Source organism: Symphalangus syndactylus, chromosome 4 (genome assembly GCF_028878055.3).
Source record: "Symphalangus syndactylus isolate Jambi chromosome 4, NHGRI_mSymSyn1-v2.1_pri, whole genome shotgun sequence".
NCBI lineage: Eukaryota > Metazoa > Chordata > Mammalia > Primates > Hylobatidae > Symphalangus > Symphalangus syndactylus.
This window is the reverse complement of record NC_072426.2, coordinates 132404733-132427136: the sequence shown is the minus strand read 5'-3', so window position 1 is coordinate 132427136 and position 22404 is coordinate 132404733. Positions and strand designations below refer to the sequence as shown.

Sequence of the window (22404 nt, the reverse complement as noted above, 5' to 3'; positions counted from 1 at the left end):
TTTGTCTCTTTTAAACTGGTGCAGTCTTCCCTTCTTTTTTCCCTGCCATTTACTTGTTGCAGAAACTGGATCAGTTATGCAGCAGAAATGTCCAACATTCTGAATTTGTCAGTTACTTCCTTCTCATATCATTTAACTTGTTCCTTTATTCTCTGAAAACTGAATTTGGCTCTAGAGGCTTGATTATAGCCAAGTTCAACTCTTTAGGGATGCTTATGTCTTAGATGGTACTGCAGTCAGTTCACAGAAATCAAACTTTTGAGCTGTTCAAGAATAATAATTTTAACTCCTATAAGGCCCATCACTTACTACCTTTCTAACCTATTGGAGCTCGGAGCTCTTTCCTCCATGTTTGGAACTGTTTTTAATATAGAGCCCGTGTTTTCATAAAAACATTTTAAGTGAAGTACCCAGGCTAGGCAAACAAAAGATTGATTTACTCCACGCAAATATTGTGTAATTGTGATAAAAACATGAAAAATATCTTGTCACTATTAATAATTAATATGACAATAAAATATCATGAGAAATAATTTAAAAATTATTTTGGATGTTGATAATGTAAAAAAAAAACTATGTAGAGGATGAGAAAATACTGAGGAATTTCACAGCAATTCTGAGAGTTACTTTAGAGCACTTTTAAGAGTTTCATGGGATTTTTATTGATTTCTAATTTAATTTTAAAGTGAAATTTTGGCTGGACATGGTGGCTCACACCCTGTAATCCCAGCACCTGGGAGGCCAAGACAGGTGGATCACTTGAGGTCAGGGGTTTGAGACCAGCCTGACCAACATGGTGAAGCCCCATCTCTATTAAAAATACAAAAATTAGCTGGGAGTGGTGGCATACCCCTGTAATCCCAGCTACTCAAGAGGCTGAGGCATGAGAATTGCTTGAACTCAGAAGGCGGAGGTTGCAGTGAGCCAAGATTGCACCATGGCACTCCAGCCTGGGCAACAGAGTGATATGCTGTCTCAAATAAATAAATAAATAAATAAATGAAATTTTGCTCTCTCTTGGCATAGGCATAACACTACTCTTTTTTTTTTCTTTTGAGGGAGGGTCTCACTCTGTTGCCCAGGCTAGAGTGCAGTGGCACGATTATGGCTTACTGCAGCCTTGACCTCCCTGGGCTCAGGTGATCCTCCCACCTCAGCCTCCCAAGTGGCTGGGACTATAGGCATGTGCCATCACTCCTGGTTAATTTTTGTATTTTTGTAGAGATGGGGTTTCACCATATTGCCCAGGCTGGTCTTGAACTCCTGGGCTCAAGGGATCTGCCCACTTCGGCCTCCCAAAGTGCTAGGATTGCAGGCATGAGCCACCGTACCCAGCCAACACTATTCTTTTATTTATCATTTATAGTTACAGTTATTTTAATTTTCATTTTAAAAAATTTCCACTCAGACTTCATTATTCTATGTGATGATTCACAGTATATATTTATCTGGTATACTCGACTACTTAACTAATTTGATCCCTCATCAAGTCTTATTTTTCTATCAAATTTTGATATTATTTCCTTTTAAAATATATTTTTGATGCTAATTTTTTATCCTACATATTTGAAATCCAATTTAACAAATTGAATGCCAATTAAATACTAAAAACTTGTCCATTAGCATTGGACGATACAAAAATATACATGGAAAAAAAATGTTTTCTTTTCTAGAAGCTTATAATCTATTGGATAACCAGAACATAATAGGATTGATTTGCTCAATCTAAATATCCATCACAGCATAGTGAGGCATCCAAAGGAAACACAAATCCAATTCCAAAAGCCCTGAGAAATAACGGGAAATTACCTCACATAACACTACACAAAACTCAGCCATATGTTTTGTTTTGTTTTCCCACTCATTTCTCTTCTTTTTGAGTATCATAGTTAGAGCAGAAGTTACTTCCTACATTGCAGATGGATCTTGGAATTTATTTAGTTTTCAATTAATAAAGGAATTGAAATTCTTTTTGAAAAAACTATCAGTGGATCCAACTTTTAAAACCTTTTTAAAAAGTTGATATATAACATACTCTATTAAGTACATTAATTTGTCTTTAGCTTGATAACATTTTACAAAGTGAGCACCTTTATGTATGCACTTTTAGATTAAGATAGTGAATATTTTTATCACTCTAAAAAGTTCCTGTATGTCCTTTCCCAGTCAATCCTCCCACAGTCAGACGCTGTTCTGATTTCTATAATTCATGTTTTCGATAATTGTGAGTTTTAATCTAATAGGGCAAGCTAACCATCTGTACTTTTAAAACATTTATCTGCTGGCTATTCTTCCACAGAAGTTTTACTACCAATTTGCTAAGTTCTGTAATGACATAGTGAGGAGATTTTATAAATAATGTTTGTTTTTTTGAGACAGTCTTGCTCTGTTGCCCAGGCTGGAGTGCAATGGCACGATCTCAGCTCACTGCAGTCTCTGCCTCCTGGATTCAAGCGATTCTCCTGCCTTAGCCTCTCGAGTAGCTGACAGTTCAGGTGTGTGCCACCACGCCCAGCTTATTTTTGTATTTTTAGTAGAGATGGGGTTTTGCCATGTTGGCCAGGCTGGTCTCAAACTCCTGAGCTCAAGTGATCCACCCGCCTTCACCTCCCAAAGTGCTGGGTTACAGGTGTGAGCCACTGCTCCCTGCCTAGATAATGTTATTTTTGTATTGCAAAGATTTTACTGTAAAAACCTTATAAACAAAATTAGGAAGAAAATTTAAAAACTACTTTAGAGCATGGTTATGTATTTTTAAAACATCTGTTTACATACAAATGACATTAATTTGTTTACTCAGTTCCAGGTCCTATGCAATTTTAAAGTTTAAAACTTGGGCTGAATGTGGTGGCACACACCTATAATCCTAGTATTTTGGAAGGAAGAGGTGGGAGGATTGCTTGAGCCCAGGAGTTTGAGACCAGCCTGGGCAACACAGAGAGAGTTCATCTCTACAAAAAATTTTAAAAATCAGCCGAGTGTGGTGGTGCACACCTGTGGTCCCAGCTACTCAGAAGGCTAAGCTGGAGGATAGCTTGGGCCTGGGAGGTCGAGGCTGCAGTGAGCTGTGATCACACTACTGCACTCCAGCCTGGGCAACAGAGCAAGGCCCTATCTCAAAAGACAAAAAAAAAAATGTTTAAAAATTACATTTATTTAAAAATACATTCTTTAATTCAGATTTTTCTTCATTAATTCCTACTTAGCTCAAATTAAATATAGTTAATGAATAGTTAATATAGGACATAAAATTAAAAAGGCAACAGATCATCTAATTTAACCTATTTTTTCAGATGGGAATACTCAGGGTTCAGGTAAGTTAAGTGACTTGCTGAAGGCCACACAGCCTTGATCAGAAGGATGGAAGCTTCTGCCTGCTCCCTGTTTATATGGGGTATTTATGTGCCGTACATCCAGATTACTGACTAAATAAAAGTATTAATATATTTAGTCAGCCATCATATACCTACTAGAAAATCTGCTCATGTAAACCAGAAATATTACAGAACTCTACCTTACAAAGGAGTGATCATAGCATGAAATTCTGTTAGAAATACATTTGAATTGGAAATACTCTCTAGGAAATGGCCAAAAAACGATATGATGAATGAAACTGTAAGTGGTAGGAGAAGTACATAAATGTATACGTAATTTTGAAATGTATTGCTCCATTAGCCAGCATTTCAGACCCACTTATTCATCTTATTTTTTGCTCTGTGAAACTGTCATGCTAATAGTTATGTCTCAGATTCAATTATTTTAAAAATAGAAAATGACTTCACACTGAATTGCCAGTGGTTTCCTGTTTGAAGAAATAATAAACTAGTCCTACTGCAAATTCAGCTTAAGTCCCAGCACTATAATCCACAAGGCAACTCTTTTTAGATTTTTAAAACTAATTCATGACAAAAGCTTACACATTTTAATGGTACTGAAACATTGGGTTGACTAAACTGCATTTTATTTCTCTATTTTTATTTTTACCTGCATTTTATTCTGTTGTCATAGCATGCAGTTTGCCCTGAATCAAAATTTGTTCTATTATTTTAAGATATATTGTAGACAATACACATGTGCCCTTACCATGATTCTTCAGTCGATTCAAAAATAATAAAAGCTAAGATAGTTGGAAATGATCTTCTGATAGAATATAATGGGCCATTTATTTAAAACAAAATTGCCAAACATCTAGTTAGCTTAATTATATCCAGTTGCAGTGATTCATTTGCTAAGGACATTAGATATTAGGCATTGCTATCATAATAGCAAAAGTGGGAGACCTTATTCATTGTCCTCCATCAAACACTGTTCTTTTCATAAGACGTATTATTACTTTTACAAAACTATAAGTGTTACATGAAAGCCTTATCTATAGGTGACAGCAGCTCCAAATCAATCCTACCTTAAATTATTGGTCTTCTAACTCAACACAATGTGGTTTGCAGAAAAAAAAAATCAGTTGCTGCTATCCCTTTGAAAAGCACCTGAACCAACCCCTTAGAAGAGGACTTCTAAGGAAAAGCTTTGTCTTAACTTCAAGTTTTTTGGTTTTGTTTTATATATGCATAAATATAAATATATAAATATAAATATATGTATATAAATAATTACTGCATAAGCTAAGATGGAAGGGAAGAGGATTTATTTGCCTTTCCATGGCTTTATTTAATTTTCCAAAGTTGATACTTTGTAGGTTATGTTATATCACTTAATTTTTTTATTTTTTATTTTTTAGCACAAAAACATTTATTTATTAACCAAAGGGATGATCCTAATTAATCTAATACTGAAACAGCTGCATGTAAAATGTTTGTGATAAAGATAATTGAACACAGTAATGAAAAAAAAAAGAAGCAGTATGGAGATTTGCCCATTGAACTGAGCTTATTGATTTTCGTAGCTATTTCCTGTCCAAAGTGATGATGAAATTTTTATTCTACTTTTTTATAGATCTGAGAACAGGTGACATTGTTCATGACACAGTCTACCGTGAATTTCCCATCTTTCAATTTTCTTGTTATTGTGCTTTTCTTTCCATCCCAGTCCTGATGCTGAACCAATGCTCCATCTGTAAAGTTGTAGAGAGTCTGAGTTTTTTTTTGCTATGAGCTGTAGTTTCTTCAAACTTCTCTCTCAGGATACGAAAAAACTGTGCTGTTTCCTAAGTGCTCTGAGTTTTTATGGTGAGGTTTTTGTCATCACAAATGATGATACACTCTGGTTTGGCCATTGTGCCCATTTTTTATAAAGCTATTCCCACTCCTAGTTCCTTCACGTATTCATCAAAGCCTTTGCTGTCCACTAGGCATCATCTTCCAGCTGCTGAACAGTGGTCATGGTGGGCACAGGAGGGTGTGCAGAGCAAGCTTAGCAGGGTCGTCGTGGGCAGCGCACTGTGAATATCACTTCTTTAAATCAGGGTGAAATGCTTTTGATTAAGCAAAAAGAAGTTTCTGTTGTTGAAACAGGATGTGAAAAAATTATTAAATGAAAGATAAGTTGATTGTTTACTATGTGCCAGGCCCTGTGCTACCTACTAGGAAATAGGTGTAAGCATGAAGATCCTGCTTCAAGAAGCAAAAACTGTAAACTTAGACACCAATGTGGGCTTTCCCCTTAACTCTTTTGAACTCAGTTTTTAAAAAATCTGTAATTTGGGGGATATAGTACATATTTCATAAGGTTTTCTATCATGGTTTAATGAAAGCAAGTCACCTGCAAATAATATGAATTTAATAATTTTTTTAAACTGTTTTTTTTCTCTTGAGAAGTTGATTATCTGGGGGAGGTTGGTGCTGGGGAAAGGACACAAAACCATCTTAAAATTCTTTTTTTTTTTTTTTCTTAATAAGCCAACCAAGTACACCTTATTTCCCAAAGTCTGAAGCCATAAGCAGGTTTTTAAAGTACAGGAAGAAATAATCTAAGATTATTTAAGCAAATGGTTTTAAAACTCTAATGTGGAAATTATTCTCCTGGAGAGGCTTGTTAAAATGCAGATTCTGGGATGGGTGTGCTGGCTCACTCCTGTAATCCCAGCACTTTGGGAGGCCGAGGTGGAGGGATCACTTGAGGTTAGTAGCTCGAGACCAGCCTGGCCATCATGGTGAAACCTCGTCTCTGCTAAAAATATAAAAATTAGCCAGGTGTGGCAGTTCACGTCTGTAATCCCAGCTACTGGGGAGGCTGAGGCAGGAGAATTCCTCGAACTCAGGGGATAGAGGTTGCAGTGAGCCAAGATAATGCCACTGCACTCCAGCCTGTGCGACAGAGCGAGACCGGGGTGGGCTTGAGAGTCTGCATTTCCATCAAGATCCCAGGTGATGCCCACCCTGCTGGTTCCCAGACCACACTTGGAGTAGCAAGGATCTAAACTATTCTGGCTCCACCATTTACTTATTGTTGTGACCTTGGACAAGATACTTACCCCTCTGTGTCTCAGTTACACCATCTGTAAAATGGCCATAATAATATCTACTTCATAGGGTATTTAGTGGGGTAATATGTACAGAGTACTTAGTGTCTGGCATGTGGTAGGCTTCACATGTGTTATATATGTATATGCATATCGTCACCTGAGGTAGGTCACAAGCAATATAAGTAAACTGATGGCTACTGGGCCTAGAAGATGAAGTTATTTGTGATGCTAATCATTATCCTGATAAACATTGGCTTTTTGGATTTTCTTGTAAACCTGATCTAAATAACATTAAAGAAAAACAAGTTCCATTAAAAATATTTTATAGTAGAATGGCCGAGTTTGGAATTCTGCCTATAAACTTCATTAGTTTACATAATCTTGGTTGATGAAAACCCTATATCTTTCAGAAAGAATAGATCTCATTAGGGGCCTCTGGCGGAAAGCTTTTAACTACAGGCGTCATTTTGTCCGTTTACCTTGAGTCCGTTTCCCTTTCCTTTCTTCCCTTTCTTGCAAGAGGAGAGGTAGCACAAGCTGAACTCAAGCAAGGAAGCACTTTACCCTTGACCCCTGCTGTGTATGATCCTAGTCAATTTCATTCACAGCAAGTGATAAAGGATAAAGTGCCTCACTGTCTTGCTAACCCCAGTTGCCAGTAATTATCTCAGAAAAGGTAGAACCTTTCACCGTGCCTATTAAAAGCCCCCTTTGACCAAAGATACCACCTTTTAGAAAAATCTGCCTCAGGGAAAAGTCTGCAGTGGATAGAAGATTATCCATGCCTTCAAGAATAATGGCACTGACAAAGACATCAAATCATTTAGTTGGTCAAATCATTTATTTGAGGCAGCACTTTCTAAAATAAAGGAGATAATTTCTGGAAAGGACAGGATTGCAGGAGAGGTGGTCATTTGAGAGGAAGAAATGAACAGCAGATGGATTGCCCCTGCTCTGTAGTAAGGGTTGAACCAGACAAACATCACAAGGCATCCAGCTACTTCATTTCCAAGCTGAGTCTGAGCAGAACTGAGTTCCTAGTCAGGATGATGCCTAACTGTAGCTCTAAAAAGGACCTACAACAGCCTTGGGAAACCTGGTGGAAGAGAGAAGAGATCTGCTTTATTTCTAAGCTTTATTCTTGGCAGTCAGGTGACCTTCTTGGGCTGGAGGAGCAGAGACCTGAGGGCAGAGCCAGGAACTCGAAGTGGCTAGAACAAGTGCAGCAGCTTCTAAGTTTATTAAACAATGATCAAAACTCACAAATTCATAACTAGGGGCAAGAGTGGTTACTGAGGAAAAAAGATACGGTGTGCCATAAAATGTGAGCCTAATCCTGTTTTGGGGTCCTTTGTGAACATTCTGTCCGTGATACAGCCATTCTGTTGGTGGCTTTAGAGGATGACTCTAGAAGATTGTGAGATTTATTCATAACATCTAGCTTTTATTTAAGTCAGATTATCTCCAAATTTGGATGGGAGTTTGTCGGTCATTTTTGTGTGATGAAGTGACATAACCACAGGGTCCTCTAGAGAAGCAGAACCAATAGGATATAGCAAATGAGGGATTGGCTCGTGTGATTACGGGGGAGAAATCCTATGATCTGCTGTGTGTAAGCTACAGAACCAGGAATGCCGGTGGTACAGTTCCACTCCAAACCCGAGGCCTGAGAACCAGGAACACTGATGTCTGAGGGTCCAAGCGGAGCACAAATTTGCCATTTTTCCACTTTTTGGCTCTATTCTTGCCCTCCAGGAATTGGACGATGCCCACCCCCATGGGTGAAAGGGTCTTCTGTCCTCAGTTTACCAATTCAAATGTTAACCTCTTCTGGAAATATCCTCACAGACGCACCCACAAAAAATATTTAACAAGCTCTCTGAGCATCCTTTAGCCCAGTCAAGTTGACACACTATATATATATATATATGGTGAGAGAGAGAGAGAGAGAGAGACGGAGTCTTGCTCTGCACCAGGCTGGAGTGCTGTGGTGCGATCTCGGCTCACTGCAACCTCCGACTTTCTGGTTCAAGCGATTCTACTGCCTCAGCCTCCCGAGTTGCTGGGATTACAGGCAGGTGCCACCATGCCCAGCTAATTTTTGTATTTTTAGTAGAGATGGGGTTTCACCATGTTGGCTAGGATGGTCTCGATCTCCTGACCTCGTGATCCGCCCACTTCGGCCTCCCAAAGTGCTGGGATTACAGGCATGAGGCACTGCGCTCGGCTGACACACGAAATTAACCATCACAGTCCTCCTGAAGGGGACCCTGAGCTAACCACAATCTGCATCTAGGGCATTGCAGAGCAAGATGTAATATGCGTAAGAACCACTTATGGAGACAAGAATGCAGAGCCTCAGGCCCTATACCCCAAATTGTTTTTTGGGGGCCTTGGAGCCTGTATGTTAAAGAAGCACACCAGGAGACTGTGATGCAGGCAGTCCAGTGACACATATGGGAGACACAGTAGGTCCAGGAGCGGTAGGAGCTGTGTATGTTCTGCACCTTGAAGCTCATATGTGCTCCAATTCTACTGCTCTTTACGATCTAACTTTAGTAGGAAGATCAGAAGATGGGAACATCCTTTTAATTTTAATTATTATTTAACTTAATTTAATTATTGAAATTAGCGTGTATAATACCATTCGGTAAATGACCGTATAAAAATGGAATATGTTTTCTGCCCAGTGAATGACGGCACTGGTGACAGGATAATTAGGAATCTAAGTAGTCAAAAATTACACAAACAAATCTGAAGTTAAGGGAAGATTAGTGAATAAATGCTGGTAGCATTTGGGTTACATAAATTCTGTGTTCATTGCAAGGAAATAATACCTCCCACATCTCTTTCTTTTATGGATTTCCAGACTCTTTCAAAGTTCCATTTACAAGCTAAGTAGCTATCACCACCCTCTTTTCATAAAACGGAAACAAAGCAAAGTAGGCATGTTCATCATGTGGGCTGAATAAAGAAGTTAAAAAAATAAAATGATCTATGATTCCAGATCATACCAAGGAACTGACATGGTAGATTTCATTTATTTCCTTTTCTGAGGATTCTATAGTAACTTAGAATGCAAGATCCACCACTGAACCAAACTCACCTTCCTGATCACCACCCCTCACCAGGATATGCACACCCTTGGAGATACAGAAATGTCCTGAGGAATGCCAGCTTCTTTTGTCTGCATGGATACAAAACAACCTGTTCCAGATCTTGGGGATTTCTTTCGTTTCTCAAACTGAGTATCTTAGACTCCCTTGTAAGTGAGCTAAAAATAAATAATATCATTGACCCAGGCATAAAACTACTCAGAAGCTAGAGATAGAAATCAGGATTTGCAGTAAATCCCATAACATTGTGTTGATTCTACTTCTGCTTCCGAAGGTAGGAAGATGCTGTGGAATTATTGTCTACATGTAAGGATCGTTTGTGTGAAGACCATAAAGTACAAAGTTATTTATGTTATTCTATGTATTGGTCAAGAATCCCATTAATCATGGTTAAATAAGCAATTTCCCAGCTGCTCACCCAGGGGCACTCTGAGGCATGATCGCCAGCCTGGAGAAGCTGCTCTTTCACAAATCAATGCGGGACACTGAAAGCCTCTGCCTCTGTGATTTTGTGATGAAGGCTCACAGTTGTCCTTGTCCACAGCATCTTAATGTGAATGGCTTTCTCCAACTGGCCGTTATGGCTGCCTCTTATTGTACCTCTGTTTGAATGGCTTTGGAGGATGACTCTAGAAGATTGTGAGATTTATTCATAACATCTAGCTTTTAATTAAGTCAGATTATCTCCAAATTTGGATGGGAGTTTGTCCAGTCATTTCTGTGTGACGAAGTGACAGAACCACAGACAGAAACTATACGTGTAAACCATTGCTGCACCACTGTGGACCCCCTAAGAGAACGGCAGAGGCCGGGTGCTGTGGCTCACGCCTGTAATCCCGGCACTTTGGGAGGCTGAGGTGGGTGGATCACTTGAGGTCAGGAGATCGAGACCACCCTGGCTAATACGGTGAAACCCCGTCTCTACTAAAAATACAAAAAATTAGCCAGGCATGGTGGCGGGTGCCTGTAGTCCCAGCTACTCAGGAGGCTGAGACAGGAGAATGGCGTGAACCCGGGAGGCGGAGCTTGCAGTGAGACGAGATCATGCCACTGCACTCCAGCCTGGGCGACAGAGTGAGACTCCATCTCAACAACAAAAACAACAACAACAACAACAAAAAAGAACGTCACAGTCCCTTAGCTTAAATGTTTGGAAGTTGAAGCATACATTTGGGGCTGTGACTGTGGCCTTAAGAAAATTATGTATTGTATGAAAATTAAGGACCATCTGTTAAAGCAGAGTTCAGACTTCCCAGAAGGTGGCATAGGGTAGCCTCGCAGATAACTGGAAAGGAAAAGACTCCCTCACCTCTAACCGGCCCAGGGGCAGAAGGTCCAAGGGCAGGGATACTTCACTGTGGGGCACTCACTTTGTCACATCTCCACTGGACACAACTGAGTAGATAAAATTTTGAGCAAGTGACTCTAACATAAGGCAGCTTCAAAGACAACTTCTACCATAACCGTCATCCCTGTAGTCTGTTCATTAAAAGAGATGAAAAATATTTTGATCCTCTATCTCTTACGCTCACCAAATGACTGATATACCCTTACCCTCTGTTCTACTCCCCATCCCACCCCCTGCCCATCTCTCCATAGCTTCTTTCTCTTCTACAATTGCACAGAGATGGAAGAAGAATGAAAAGGGAAAAGTTGCACACATAGAAAATCACAAACTTTAGTCTCTAGTTACATTATTAAAAATTGCTACGAAAGGACATTTAGGGAATCTTTTTTTTTTTTTTTAAAGATGGAGTCTGGCTCTGTAGCCCGGGCTGGAGTGCGGTGGCACAATCTGGGCTCACTGCAACCTCCGACTCCCAGGTTCGAGTAATTTTCCTGCCTCAGTCTTCTGAGTAGCTGGGGTTACAGGCATGTGCTACCACGCCAGCTAATTTTTGTAGTTTTAATAGAGGCAAGGTTTCACCATGTTGGCTAGGCTGGTCTCCAACTCCTGACCTCAAGTGATCCACCTGCCTCGCCCTCCCAAAATGCTGGGATTACAGGTGTGAGCCACCGTGCCTGGCCCATTTAGGGAATCTTGGTGAAAGCTTTACAAATCAACTCTAATTTATGAACTGATTTACTGTCCCCCTCTCTCCAGTCAGCAAACCCAGCAGGCCAGATGGCTGGCATCCCTCTCGTACATTTCCTTTGCCTTTTCTTCTGGTTTTAGTTTCTCCTGTTGTCCAGGTCAGCAAAACCTTGTTCCTGCCACAGCCACACTCTGGCCTAAGTTGACCAATTGTCCCAGTGTATTCAGGATGAAGGGATTCCCAGGACACTGAACTTTCACTGCTAAAACTGGGTTGAGCTGGTTTCCTGAATTCTAACCCTTATTTGCTGCCCTGGCCAGGCAGCCTCTCCAGTGCCATGACATCCACTTCCATGTGCAGAGAGAATTCAGATAAGCACCAAACAGAAGGGGAGGCACTCGTGATGTCAGGGTACTAGGCAAAGGTCCCGCCTCTATAGGCCATTACTGACTTCCTCCCTTGCAATCAGAGAAAGACGAAAAGATGCAGGCCATTCCACAGATATCACCAAGTAGATACCCACCTCTACTCCAAGGAAATCTTGTGCAATTATGACAGGTGACATTCACTGGTGTATTTATCCAGCTATGGCTTGCTATTTTTTTTTTTTTTTTTTTTTTGAGATGGAGTCTCAAAAAGAGCTCTGAGCTCTTGCTTGTTCTCCAGCATCCGAATCACTTTCCTGCACTGGTGTTGGAGGACTGTCCACTTGGGTATATCACAGGCAGAAACTTTCTTGTGAAGCGGTCTATTTGGGCAACTCCAGCTGGGGAACCAGGACTTCTGGAATGCTCTTTTTGGCTCCAGCTTTAAAGGATAGGGAGATAGGACATGCAGGACCTCCTTTTGCCCAGGCTGGAGTGCAGTGGCGCGATCTCGGCTCACCACAAGCTCTGCCTCCTGGGTTCACACCATTCTCCTGCCTCAGCCTGCTGAGTAGCTGGGACTACAGGCGCCCGCCACCACACCCGGCTAATTTTTTGTATTTTTAGTAGAGATGGGGTTTCACCATATTAGCCAGGATGGTCTCAATCTCCTGACCTTGTGATCCACCTGCCACAGCCTCCCAAAGTGCTGGGATTACAGGTGTGAGCCACCGTGCCCAGCCTAGTTTCTTCTTGACTAAAGATGACTTTTATCAAGACCACCTGTTGACTTCATTATAAACCCAAGGAGAAGACTGTGAATTTATCCCAAATTGATTCCAGTAATTCAGAGATGGCCTCAAATTTTGCCAGGGGGACAAGACTAGCATTCTGAACCATCATACTTGTCTAGGGACAAAAAAATTAATACAATCTCCTTTCACTTTTTATAGTTTGGACATTTTTTTGCCTTGTTCAATGATAAGCCATCCAAGTATTTGTCCAGTTTCTATCATTAATCAGTACATATTGCCTAACACTAGAGTCAAAGAAATTATGTAAAGTGTGAACTAGAACACAACATAGTGCCTTAGCTGGACTGAGCTTGCCACAGCCTGTGGCAGGTTCATACTGTGTCAGCTGAGTCCATTGGACTACATGTCCTAGATTCCCTTCCCTACAGAGTTTTGGGTTTGTCTGGGCCACAAGAGACATTCTGTGGGAAATTTGGAAAGCAGAAGTGAAGCAGCAGAATGTATCATTTCAATACAACAGCAGTCCCCAGGGGCTGCAGCAGCCACGTGGGCTGTTACTGATATACTGCCTCTGTTGTGGTGGGGCAGCTGCCACATCCACGGTGACCTCCAGCTCCTCCCCTGCCTCTTCCTTCAGTGTCACTGGCTTCTGGGCCAGGTGATGTTTAGCCCCATGTTGAAAGGCACCAGTTTCAGTGCAAACCACCTACTTCGTCAGTGTTAGAGGCTTGTGGGCGATAAGAGACCTCCTTGGGTTCCACTAATCCTCATGGGTTCCAGCTTGGTGGACAAGTTTAAAGCCCACTGACTGTCTGGAGCATCCCAATCCACCCCTGAAGCAGCCACAGTAGTCCTAGATTTGTGTGATGCATTCTTATTCTAACCCACACCTCGCTTTGTGTTGCCTCCCTGTATATCTTATAAGCTGCCCCAAGACTTTCTCTTTACCATTCTCAAACCCACATTGGCTTGACTCCTTGGCTCTGAGCTCTTGCTTGTTCTCCAGCATCTGAAACACTTTCCTGCACTGGTGTTGGTGGACTGTCCACTTGGGTATGTCACAGGCAGAAACTTTCTTGTGAAGCGGTCTATTTGGGCAACTCCAGCTGGGGAAGCAGGACTTCTGGAACTCTCTTTTTGGCCCCAGCTTTAAAGGATAGGGAGATAGGACATGCAGGACACACCAAAACAGTCCAACACAGAGTACACTAAAAAGATTGTGTTAGGTGGGGTGGGAGGAATCACTTGAGCCCAGGAGTTCAAGGCTGTAGTGAGCTATGATTTCACCACTGCACTCCAGCTTGGGCAGTGAAGGGAGACTCTGTATCTTAAAAAAAAAATTGTTGGAGGAAGGAGTAAATGAATGAACTGATTTGCAGGGGCTTGAGAATTTTGCACTCCAAGGCCTGTGTGTGTGTGTGTGTGTGTGTGTGTGTGTGTGTGTGTTTTGTCTTACTGTTCATAGGCACTAACTTACAAGTTTGATTGACTGTTCTATCTAGGGAGTCATTTGGGATAACTGTTTATCCTTAACCTGGGTCAATAATAATCTCAGCACAAAAAGGCAGTGCAAAAGGAACCTATCATTGTACACTGTTTTTGCCACTTTTTCTTTGCCTGGAATAGGGTATGTTGATGGAAAGGAGAGGAGTCCTTTTTCCCTTCCCATCTAACATTTCTCTACTACTACTTTCTCAATGATTTATACTATTTATTCACTAATAAAGGACTGCTGAGGGCAACATCTAGAAGCAGATTTCAGAGAGACAGTTCCCACCTGCTCCCTCCAATCCATACTCCAATCACCCGGGCCCCTCCCGTCTCATCGCTCCCCACAGAGCTTTCCAGGGTGGTAGTTACTTATGTTCACTGTCCTTTGGAAGAGACAGAGATTTGCTTTCTAGCAGAAATGGAAAAGTAAAGGTGTTACAGATGCATTGTGGAAAGCAACAGGAGGGAATCACGCAACTGAAACGGAATGCATTTATCTCCCCTCTCCAGTGGCCCGGTTGCGGCTCACCTAGTGTCTCTCTGTCGGGGGCAGGCTGCTGTCAAAAAAGCGAAATTGAAAGCCCAGGTAGACTCCCACTTTAGCCTTTTTTAGCTGGCAAGCACGCTTGAGGTAGCTAGGCTGCAACCACAAGGGGTTACCAAAGAAAATGTTGAAAAATAACATAGAAAAGATGGCCATCTAGAAAGCCTCCCTAAAAGAGAAGGAAAAATAAATAAATAACCAACTTAATCCCCTTTTCTTTTTGTTAACTAGAAAATTGGGAGCTAGAAAGCGATCTGTAATTTTTAAATTGCTGGATTTTCCCCAGTAATAATTAACATGAAAAAGTAACACCTGATGGAGCAAAAGTAGTGTTATGCTTTCATTTGTGAACAGTAGTACAATAAGTGGGCTAAAGGGAGTTCAGCTAATTGGTCCATGATTATAGCTTTAATTTCTTCATCTGTTGTCAGGAGAAATCAGCTTTTGAAGTGGGTGGAAAACTATGAAGTTTTTAATATGGATCAATAGGATGTCATAATGGTCTGATTAATAGAGATCGGCAGTGATTTTGGAAACCTGCTTTACATTTCATGTCTCTTACACAGCGAACAGGAAAATTTAACAGATTCCCATCCCCACGTTTCACAAGTATTTGATTGTATCCTTGTATTTTTAAAAATTACGAATTCTAATTTTTAAAACCTGTCTGTTAACGTCATCAGTCTGTCAAGTCCTGCTCAGGACCACATTTTCCATGACTACTACAGACCGACCACACCCTTCTCTGAATTTCTTTTTCAGTGATAGGTGGCATCATCCAGCTTTGCTGTAGTTATTCAGTGCATAAGACTCTTTTCTTAGCTAGATTATAAGCTTTCTGAGGACTGGGCCAGGCTTTCTTTCCTTCTGCCACCTCCTCATCCATCAACACAATATCACACATATACTAAGCACTTACTATAAATTTTAAACAGCTATAATCATTTAATCATTCGAATTGCACAAAATTCTAGGTTTTTAATATTTTGTCAGCATTTGAATGTATATTATTCATATTTTTACTTTATCTTAGCCAAAAGGCCAAGAAGCAATATTATTCATATTTATATACAAATTACAAAGCATTGTAAAAGCTAAATTTCTTTGTTCCAACTCTCTTTTTTCTAATAGAATAGACTATTTCTCTTTCCTTGATCTAGTAAGTCTTGAAACTTTTATATGACATATGCAAAGGCATTAGGACAGACGCTCAGAAAGTTGCACCAGCATTTCTTCTTTTTGCTTTTCAAAAGGGAGGAAGTTATATTGAATTAAATTTTATTTCTAAATGCTTTGCTGCACCTGAAAATAATTCTTTCCAAATATAAACTTATTATCTGTATTTTAAAAACTGAACTAGTCCTACAATAATGTAATGCTATCCTAAAATATGTTGCTTAGAGGTCTGCACATGACTGGTTTGCATGAGGCACTGGATTTTTCCTTTCCTTCAGTAAAGGAATTGTTTTCATAACATGCAAATACACACATATATTCATTTATTCACAAATATTTACTGTGTGTTAGGACACAGGCATTCCTTGCATTTGTTTATTAGCCAGGGAAGGGAAAGAGACAGAGGCAAAATAAATCTGGGAGTTTCCAATTCTGCTAATTTAGAGTCAGTCAACATCTGACGATATTGTTAAATTATTTACAGTCTTGCAGGACTTATGAAACCCCAAAGCTGATTTTCCTGTAATTCAGTAAAAATGTAATTTTATTACCATCACTGTAATTATAACACATGGAAAAAATTAAGTTGAAATGCATAATGAAAATTTAAGAGTTATGGAAAGGTAGATGTAAATCAAGCTTGTCCAACCAGTGGCCCACAGGCTGCACGCAGCCTAGAACGGCTTCGAATGTGACCCAACACAAATTTGTAAGCTTCCTTAAAACGTGAAATATTTTTGAATTTTTTTTTTTTTTTTAGCTCATCAGCTACGGTTAGTGTTAGTGTATTTTATGTGTGGCCTGAGATAATTCTTCTTCCAACGTAACCCAGGGAAGCCAAAAGATTGGAACCCCTGACATAAATGATGAAATACCCATTAGACACATTGGAAAAGCCAATATGGAGAAAAAGCATAAAATGCAGACTTTTAGGCTAGTGGCTGAGAGACTGACAGCACATCATGGCAGCATGGTAAGTGTGTGTGTTTAAATTTGTTTCAGGAGGAATACATCCACCTACAGTGAGTGGCATTTGGGGATGCAATTTTTTTTTTTTGAGACAGAGTCTCGCCATGTCGCCCAGCCTGGAGTGCAGTGGTGCGATCTCAGCTCACTGCAACCTCTGCCTCCTGGGTTCAAGTGATTCTCCTGCCTCAGCCTCCCGAGTCGCTGAGACTATAGGCGCCAGCCACCACAGCCAGCTAATTTTGTATTTTTAGTAGAGACGGAGTTTGACCATGTTGGCCAGGCTGGTCTCCATTTCCTGACCTTGTGATCCGCCCACTTCGGCCTCCCAAAGTGCTGAGATTACAGGCGTGAGACACCGCACCTGGCCCTGGGCTGCGTATTAAAACGCGAATGGTTTAATGTCGGAGTGTTTTTCTCATTCTTTTCTTTTACAAACATAACAGAATTTACCTTTTAACTATTTTAAAGTGGACAATCCTGTGGCATGAAGTATATTCACATTGCTTGCAACTATCACCTCTTCCATCTCCAGAATTTTGTTATCCTGCAAAACTGAACCTCTGTACCTATTAAACACTCACTCTCCATTCTCCACTTCCCCTAGCCTCTGGCAACCACTACTCTACTCTCTGTCCCAGTAAATTTACTCAGGACCTCATTAAGTGAAATCATGCAGTATTTGTCTTTTTGTGACTGGCTTATTGGACTTAATAGTATGTCCTCAAGCTTCATTTAAATCACAGCATGTGTCTCAATTTCCTTCCCTTTTAAGACTAAATAATATTGCATTGTATGTTGTTATGATCTGAATTTTTATCTCCACCCTCCTAATTCATATGTTGAAGCCCCAACCCTTCAGTGTGACTGTACTTGGAGGCCAGCCCTTTAGAAGGTAACTGAGGTTAAATGAGGTGCTAAAATAATCTCATAAAAGTGGTATCCTTATAAGAAGAGGAAGGGGCATCAGGCCTTCCTCTCTCTGTCTTCACCTGCACAGAGGAAAAGCCATTTGAGGACATGACAGGAAGGTGGGCTCCTACCAGCCAGGAAGAGGGGCTCACCAGTCACCAACGCTAACAGCACCTTGATTTTAGATTTCAGGCTCCATAACTGTGAGAAGATAAATTTCTATTGTTTAAGCCACCCAGTCTGTGGTATTTTCATATGGCAGCCCTAGGGAACTGATACATATGTATACACCACACCTGAGTTGCCTCTGTACCTCTTGGCTATTGTGAATAATGCTGCTATAAACATGTGTGTACAAATACCTGAGTCCCTGCTTTCACTTCTTTTGGGTATATACCCAGAACTGGGATGTCTGGACCTCATGGTATTTCTCTGTTTAAGTTTTTGAGGAATCACCATACCTTTTCCCACAGCAGCTGCACCATTTTACATGTTCACCAGCAACATACAGGGTTCCCATTTCGCTTTATTTCTCATTTTTAAAACATTTAAATATACTTTGGTTACTGTGAAGAACCTGTGGCCACTGGGGAATGATTGCAGACGTGGGACTGTTGACAACATATTCAAACCTGTAAAGTTAATTTGCTTTCCTGTAAGCAGTGATGCAACAAATACACAACACTGCTTTTGAAGTGGAAATCTAATTAAGCAGGATCCTCAGTGCCATTTTGTATCAGCATAACTTGATCAAAAATTGGCCAGGTGCAGTGGCTCGTGCCTGTAATCCCTGCAATTTGGGAGGCCGAGGTGGGAGGATCACTTGAGCCCAGGAGTTTGAGACCAGCCTGAGGAACATAGTGAAACCTCATCTCTACGAAAACAAAAAATATTTAGCTGGGCATGGTGTTGAGGGCCTGTAGTCCCAGCTACTCGGGAAGCTGAGGTGGGAGGATCATTTGAGCCCATGAGATCGAGGCTGCAGTGAGTCGTGATGGCACCACTGCACTCCAGAGTGCATGACAGAGTGAGATCCTCTTAAAAAAAAAATTATTTCAACATACTATGGTGATAGGTTAGCTAAGGTTATTCATGTTAAAAATGCTGCCACTCCTTCCCTAGCAGTGTTCTCACCACGTCTGTTGAAAACACATTTTCTAATCTTTCCTCTCTGGGTGCTGTGAAGGTATCAGATCAGGTATCATCTCAGCCCACATCCTCTGAATTGAATTATGGTATTTTCGATCATGATGTTATTTGTTTTCAACTCCACATTACACGTAATCATGTAGCTCATAAATTAAGGTTAGGAATATATTTCTTCACATAGCCCATGATCTCTAAGTGCCAATATTCTGTGCTAAGTAAGATATCTTAAAATTTTGTTTCAATAGAGGTAGGGTCTCACTATGTTGTCCTGGTTGGTCTTGAACTCCTGGGTTCAAGTGATCCTCCTACCTCAGACTTCCAAGTCCTGGAACTACTGTTCTTGGTTTTATATTTTTTCTTTATAATTATTTTCAATTTTTATAGATCTAAGAAGCCATTTGAGGAATAATTTTTTTTTTGAGATGGAGTCTTGCTCCGTCACCCAGGCTAGAGTGCAATTGTGTGATCTTGGCTCACTGCAACCTCTGCCTTCTGGGTTCAAGTGATTCTCCTGCCTCAGCCTTCTGAGTATTACGGGTGCACACCACCACTCCTGGCTAATTTTTGTATTTTTTTAGTAGAGACGGGGTTTCACTGTGTTGGCCAGGCTGGTCTCAAACTCCTTACCTCAGGTAATCCACCCACCCTGGCCTTCCAAAGTGCTGGGATTACAGGCGTGAGCCACCACGCCTGGTCGGAATAATTTTTTTTTTTTTTTTTTGAGATGGAGTTTCAATCTTGTTGCCCAGGCTGGAGTGCAATGGTGCAATCTTGGCTCAACACAACCTCCGCCTCCCAGGTTCAAGTGATTCTCCTGCCTCAGCCTCCTGAGTAGCTGGGATAACAGGCATGTGCCACCATGCCCGGCTAATTTTTGTATTTTCAGTAGAGACAGGGTTTCTCCATGTTAGTCAGGCTGGTCTTGAACTCCCAACCTCAGGTGATCCACTCTACCTTGGCCTCCTGAAGTGCTGGGATTACAGGCATGAGCCACTGCCCCCGGCCAGAATAATTTTTATAAGCATTAATTAACCCAGAGAAAATGACAAAACCCTAAATGTTGTAATAGTGGTTTTCAGTATGGCATCACTGCTCTCTAAATACTTCAATTAATCCAAGATCATGATAAAAGCTTTTAATTACTCTATACTATTCTTTAACTACCTCCTTTTGCACACATCAAAGAATGGGGATTTGTATTTCAAATATTTAATACCCGTTAGGCATTCTAAATGTTCCCTAAGAATTATTTAGAATGATTACATTTTCATTTTTCAGGCTACTTCAGTTGAAAGACAGATTGAAGTAAAATTGGCAAGTGAAAGTCAATATTTAACTGGTACTTCACTTGGACATTTTATTCTAGTTTCAGGCTTTGAGGTAAATAATTGAGTGAGGGAGGGGAACAGGAATCAGCTCTGTTTTGTTCAACAGTTTCCTCAGGATTTTACACAAAGAGAGACGTCATGTCGTTACGTTTGCTGAACATATAAACCTAGGAAGAAGAGAGAGTAAAATTCGACGACAATTTGGACTGTAAAAGATGTTACTATTTTAGAATTGGGGCTGAAACTCACAAAGTTATAACTAGGACTAAATATGAAGCTTGCACTTAGAGTTTAAAAATCAACAATCCAGGTGGAGGATAGGTGAGACATTATGCAATAGGTTGGTGAGGAGCGTGGAGCTGACTGCAGACTGGAGAGGTGCCCAGAGGTTAGCTCAGTTGCCAACAAAGCTGACACAATAACAGGCTGCATTAACAGAGAGCTGTGTTCCAGAAACAAACGCTGCCCCGATTGGGCCACGTGGTAGCATTATTTTTGGTTATGCGTGCCACATTTTAAGCCAGATGTTAATAAATTGAAGAGCATCAAGAGGCAGAGTGGTGCAGAGCCTGGGAATGTTGTTACGTGAACGCCTGAAAGAAGTCGGGAAGCCTAATTTGCAAAAGAGTCTAAAGTGACCCTTTCCTGGGATCTGATGGGCTATTTCAATGAGACGGGGATTCTTTACCAGAATTCAGAATTCAGACTACTGTGTGACTGTTACAGGAAGGCAGATTTTAGTTCAATGTACGGATGAATAATTAGACCTGTCCAAAAATAGAATGTGCTTTTGTTACTGGAAATATTTTGTCAGTTGGCTGAACACGTGCTGTGAAGGGGAGCCCACATAGAGTGCAAGGTCGTACCTGCTGACCTCTGAAGGCTGCACCAATCCAAAGCTCCCTTAGAACATACTGGAAACCATGTATCTCTGCCAATACTGTGTATGGTATAACTGAATTTAGGGCTGTATTTATGTGATTTTCAAACAACCAACCAGCCATACAAAGTAGATTAACAATGTGTCCACTAATATATCAGGGCATATATTTATTTCAGCACAGGGATTTTGCCCATGGTCTCTGCTGCAGAAGCAACCAGAAATCACAAGCAGTAGTTTTTGTTTTTTGTTTTTGTTTTTTTGTGACAAAGTCTCCTCTGTCATCCAGGCAACTCACTGCAGCTTCCACCTCCCAACCTCCTGGACTCAAGTGATCCGCTCACCTCAGCCTCCCAAGTAGCTAGGACTACAGGCATGCACCACTGTGTCCGGCTAATTTTTGTAATTTTGCATTTCAGAGATGAGGTTTTGCCATATTGTCCAGGCTAGTCTCAAACCCTTGGGCCCAAGGGATCTGCCCACCATGGCCTCCCAAAGTGCTAGGATTACAGGCATGAGTCGCTAAGCCAAGCCAGTAGAACTCTTAAGTAACCCTTGTTAGAGCCTCTCAATAGCAGCTGAAACATGGGGACATTTGAAGATAAGATTACCTTTCCATACAAAAGAGCAGCAGCTTGGTGTCCTTTGCTGATTCTAGGAATATATAAATTGCAATTTCAGAGTCCATAATTAGATGCTTTGAAGAATGAGAATACCAACATTGCTAGTCTTGGTACATTAATTAATAAATGTTAGAAGTTACTTGGCACTTCTTCCCCTTCAGAAACAACAGCAAGAGCATAGGGCGGGGGTCCTCAAACATTATGCATCAAAATCACTTGGAGGGATTGTTAAAACAGATTGCTAAGCCTCATTTTCATGACTTCTGTTTTAGGAGATATGAGGTGGGCCCTGAGATTTTGCATTTTTAATAAGTTCCCCAATGACGCTTATGCTGTTGGTCAGGGGATCACATTTGCAGAACCATTGGTATAATGAATGAATGAACACTGTATGAGAAGCCATGCTATAAGTATTTATGTGAGTGGTGTGTGGGAGCCTGTTTGTACCTTCTTGAGAGAACCAATTATTAGCATCTCTTTCCAACTTTGCATTCAGTGACATCACACAATAGTCTGACATTGACCATGTTGGAAATGTTTATACCATAGATACTGGTAAATGCTAAAACCATAGCTTTTTCTCTTGAGAGCCCAGTAAACCACTGCTATAGACTCAAAGCAGAATGAAAATATTGGATGATCGAA

At 40.8% G+C, this 22404-nt stretch overlaps 1 protein-coding gene, 1 long non-coding RNA gene and 1 pseudogene across 3 annotated transcripts in view; 1 reads left to right on the top strand and 2 right to left on the bottom strand.

Moving 5' to 3' along the window:
• SPMIP2 (sperm microtubule inner protein 2) overlaps window positions 1–22404 on the top strand; it is a 143968-nt gene that overhangs the window by 3754 nt on the left and 117810 nt on the right. The window contains exon 2 of one of the 2 annotated variants that reach the window (XM_055276287.2): window positions 3294–3314. The exons of the other annotated variant lie outside the window; for it this stretch is intronic. Coding sequence (XP_055132262.1) covers window positions 3294–3314 — 21 coding nt within the window. The remainder of the gene's footprint in view (window positions 1–3293; window positions 3315–22404) is intronic. 2 annotated transcript variants of the gene reach the window in all.
• LOC134736513 (uncharacterized) overlaps window positions 1–22404 on the bottom strand; it is a 56566-nt gene that overhangs the window by 24903 nt on the left and 9259 nt on the right. The window lies entirely within an intron of this gene.
• LOC129481188 (fatty acid-binding protein 5-like) lies at window positions 4932–5337 on the bottom strand (annotated as a pseudogene).